We start from the raw sequence: 4,662 nt of genomic DNA on the forward strand, positions 1-4,662 counted from the left end.
GTGTGTGTGTGTGTGTGTGTGTGTGTGTGTGTGTGTGTGTGTGTGTGTGTGTGTGTGGGTGTTTCGTATGTACGGTGTGGACACATAAAGTTATATAAGGCTATCTAAAATGAATACGAGTACAAAAACTGCTTGATTTGATGTAATAGTAGAAATTATTTTGATGTAGCGAGTGTATCTTGGATTTTACACATTTCACACAAACACTTTGGCGAGAGCGTCGGCGCCGGCGCTCGCTATAAACGGTCGTGATGGATGGAACGCTACATCCAGAATGCTTTCGTCAAATTTCTTCCGATGTGCTGTTATTTCCTGAACACAAGTCTTGTTATCCATGTTCCATAATCTTATACTGCAATCATGACCTGCACAATAATAAATAAGAAGTTACATTAAAATGTATATTTTTTTATTTTTAACTGATTGACAATTTTGTACTATGAAATTATCGCGATAAAATTAATCATGATACGTTTTTTTCTCTTACTTACTTCCTGAAAGTAAATATAAACCATGAGGATCTACAGCGAGACTAGTAACTGCGTCTAAGTGCGCTACCATTGCGTGAGCAAGAGTAGCTGATCGGTGATCGTAAAATCGAATGTGCCGATCTTCATGTGCGGCTACAACGAGCGGTAACGTAGGATGTGCTACTACGCGATTCACGCCTTTCGTCTCGTTCGCCTCGAGTCGCGCCACGATCGCGCCGGTTTCAGTATCAAATACCACGCAAGCTCCTTCATAAGCTACGACCAGCTTGTGCGGGTCGTCCCTGATAAAATCAACCGAAGTCGGTATACCGTCTACAAAAGAAGAAAAAAGAAACTATTATGACAAATAATCACTTAAAAATGTACAACACAGAGAGGAACTTACACTTGATCAATATTTGCTAGATAAAGCTGTGTGAATTCGAGACACAAGTCCCATATTATAATCTAATATAATTTAACATATAATTTGCTACTTGCTAATCATGATCTAATAGCGCATTGTTGTTTAAAATGTTAAATAACGTTTGCATACCTTGTTCTGAAACATATGTATTGAGAAGAGGTTGTGGAGTCTGTGGGGCCCACAATTTTACAGTTCCATCTGCACTAAATGATAGCATGGTACGAAAATACATGCTCAAGCCCCAAACAGCATTCGTGTGTCCTGTTAATGTATGACTAAGGACACTTGGTTCATACGAGTCATATGGATCAATGTTAGCTGATGGAAGTGTCCAGCAATGAATATTGCCGTCTAAACCACCGCTGTAACATCGATTGCCCATACTGCACATGGCCAGACACAATACAGGACCAGTGTGTGATCTAAATGTGTAAAGTGGTTCTACATCTAACGAGGCTGACCTACAAGAAGATAAAAAAGGATATAATAATAAACACAATATATGTGTAAGTATAACATATATCTTTAAAATAAGATATTGCAATTAAAGTAGTTATTCTCATGAAATTTACGAACTTTTTCGCTGGTACAGTCTTATGAAGATTCCACAACTTCAGTGTATGATCATCGCTTGCGGTGATGAGGACTGGATCTGTGGGATGGAAGACGAGTGCCCTGACAGCGTCAAAGTGCGAACGTAACGTATATTTCGCATTCCATGTTTTCCTGAACGTCTCTTTTGTGGTGGAAACCATCTGTTGGATAAAACAATGCCATTACGAATATAAATGAATCATATCGAATCATCTTGTGCGATATAGGAAGGATTATGGTAACTTACATCATACGATATTTCTGCGTCGTTGTTAACACATAATTGTTCTAATTCTCCTAATTCCAATGTAGAATCACCTTCTTTATTTGGGCGTCTCGGGTCTGGTTGCAATCCTCTATGTAATGCTGCATCTTCAGGGAAGATATCAGATTGATCGTAACCGTAACAATATTATAAATATATTACATGCAAGTATATACGAGATATTCCAAAATTAATGACTCAAAATATTATAGCAAGTTTTTAAAAATTAAATAAAAAAGTTATTTATAAATTTTTATTTTAAGGAATACTTTCTGAGATATAAAAGTATCTACGTCAATTACAGATTTTACGTTTAGATAATCACTTATAAATACATTATAAAAAACATTAAGTGGGCTGAAGTGCACATTCATCAATATTCACTAACATATTCATGGGCAGGTAGCTCATGAATGTAGTTCTAAAATGTAGTCTAAATGTAGTTTGTAATTGACTATATTTAAATTCTTACTATTTCAAAAATTACTATCTAAAATAAAAATTTACAAATATCTTTTTATGTAATTTTTGGAAAATTTTCTTGCAATAGTATTTTGAATTGCGAATTTTAGCATATTCTGTATTATGAGATGTATGTGACAGAGATTTACATTTTGAAACATAGAAACATCTAAAGAATGTATAAAAATTATTATGGATACTACTTACTCCATTCTGAAGAATTCATTTCCAAATGAATAGAACCAGGCGGTGATTCTTCAATTTCTGTGAGAAGGTTTAATTCGTTTAACACTTCTTCTGCTTCTGCATCTGTATCAACATCCTCCGCTAGAAGAGGAATAGATGCCTGCAAGACAAAAACAAAAATAATATATTCATCTCAGTGATCTAAAGCCTTGGGACGCTCATATAGAATGCTAGAGATTCGGATTCCCCAGTCGAGGTAATATTTTTCGCAATAAGCTTATTTACAGATTTTAATGTGTTATCCAACATTAAAATCTTTATAAAATACTTGAGCATTAAATTAATAAATTGCTAAGCAATTTAATTTGTGACATTACTACTGCAGTTCATTCGGTTTGCGTTTCAAGACCGAAAAATCAATTCAGTGCAATTTAAACAATTACATAGATAATATATAAATTCGCATAGAATTATTTAAGGTCCAGCTTGATCATTGAAGATTTTCTTTTCTTTTTTGTTGTGTGTTCATATGATCCTAGAAATTAAAAATTCAGATTAGGAGAACATCCTCCAATGATCTTGATCTTGATATATGTTGTCAAGATCATGATTCTGAATGAACCTCCAACAAGTTTTAGCCGTCGCTCGCCTTTCGTTAAAAAGTTGTTAACAAAAAAAGTTCTACTATATAAAAAATAAGAATTCTCTGCTTTAAAAAGTTATTAACAATGAGGCAAGAAAAATGTTCTGTTATATAAAACAAAAATTCTTTGCTTTAAAATAAAAAAAAAGAAAGTAGAAAGTCACTTCACGTAGAAAGTCGAAAAGTAAAAATATAAATAAAATGTAATAAAAATGTAAAGTTTACATAGATAGAAATATGTGTCTTTAATTTAAAAAAGAAATATTCAAAGTACATATGAACTAATAATAAATAAGAATAAGTGACTTTCTTTTTTTATTTTAAAGGAGAAAATTTTTGTTTTATATAGCAGAATTTTTTTTTGCCTCACTGTTAATAACTTTTTAAAGCAGGGAATTTATTTTAAAGCAGAGAATTTTTATTTTTATATAGAAGAACTTCTTTGCCTTACTGTTAACAACTTTTTAAAGTAGAAAATATATTTATTTTAAATATTTTTAATATTTATTTTAAAACAGAGAATTTTTGTTTTTGATACCAGAATTTTTTCTGTTATCAACTTTTTAACGAAAGTCAACCGTCGATTGAAACCTGTTGGAAGTCACATCACAGGATCATGATCTTGACAACAAGGTCAAGATCATTGGAGAATACTCCCCTATTCTGAATTTTTATCCTAGAAAAGGATTTTTCTTTGAAAAAATCATATTGGTAAAATCATATATAAAATACACATGTCATAAAAGAATATAAATTAAATGATATAAAATAAATATATAAAGTAATAGTGAAAATTTACTTTATTTGGTTTAGTATCTGTATTTGCATCATAAATTTCGTCTTCTACGTCTCCTTCCTCTTCTTCCATGTCCATATCTGTGTGACGCAAAAATTCAAAATTCGCTATAACAGCCGCTTCCGTATCTAATATCATTGCCTCTGCTATAGAAGATGGCTGTTGCTAGAATTGGAATATCACATTTCTTATATAGAAATTACATATAAAGTATTTTCATCACTTTTTAAATTTTCATTATAACTTGCAAATTTCATAAAAAAATTTTATTTAGATATATGCAATTTGCCAATTATCATTCATGTAATTCAAGTTCTTTTTATTTCAAATTTCAAAAAATATAAATATATTTATTTATTTCTACCTTTTTGTTGGGAGGACGCTGTTGCTTTCCTCGGAGTAAAAGACTTTCATTATATTCTTGCTTATCCTGTGCTACTCCTTCATTTCCATTTAACGCTGGAGTATTCATCTCTTCTGTGTCTGTGTTATTGTTTAAGCCAAGCAAAGATCGTACTCTGTTTGATCGTACATCTATTATTGTGTCAGTATAACCAATCTCTTGCAAATACCTAAAAAAAAACATTTATATCTTTTTATGAATTAAATACTAATTTTCTTTTTTTGTCTCTTTCTATAAAAATTAAATATAAAATAAAAATACAAAAATATTAATATTAATATTAGTAAGCAATTACAAATTTTAAAATATCTCTAAAATTAAAAAATTTCTTATACATACTGCCTTAGAAGTTGACGACCTTGTCTCCAACTAACATTACTGACAGAAGTAAATGAAGCTTCTCCATCTCCTCCTCC

At 31.4% G+C, this 4,662-nt stretch overlaps 1 protein-coding gene across 1 annotated transcript in view; it reads right to left on the reverse strand.

Moving 5' to 3' along the window:
• Positions 1–31: 31 nt before the first annotated feature.
• LOC105624043 (striatin-3) overlaps positions 32–4,662 on the reverse strand; it is a 6,931-nt gene continuing 2,300 nt past the window's right edge. The window contains exons 4-12 of the mRNA XM_012205407.1: positions 4,586–4,662; positions 4,208–4,415; positions 3,847–4,008; positions 2,426–2,564; positions 1,739–1,863; positions 1,474–1,652; positions 1,027–1,358; positions 492–803; positions 32–365 (exon numbers count right to left, since the gene is read on the reverse strand). The exon at positions 4,586–4,662 is cut by the window's right edge and continues 1 nt beyond it. Coding sequence (XP_012060797.1) covers positions 196–365; positions 492–803; positions 1,027–1,358; positions 1,474–1,652; positions 1,739–1,863; positions 2,426–2,564; positions 3,847–4,008; positions 4,208–4,415; positions 4,586–4,662 — 1,704 coding nt within the window. The 3' untranslated portion in view covers positions 32–195. The remainder of the gene's footprint in view (positions 366–491; positions 804–1,026; positions 1,359–1,473; positions 1,653–1,738; positions 1,864–2,425; positions 2,565–3,846; positions 4,009–4,207; positions 4,416–4,585) is intronic.

Source organism: Atta cephalotes (genome assembly GCF_000143395.1).
Source record: "Atta cephalotes unplaced genomic scaffold scaffold00071, whole genome shotgun sequence".
NCBI classification, from domain to species: domain Eukaryota; kingdom Metazoa; phylum Arthropoda; class Insecta; order Hymenoptera; family Formicidae; genus Atta; species Atta cephalotes.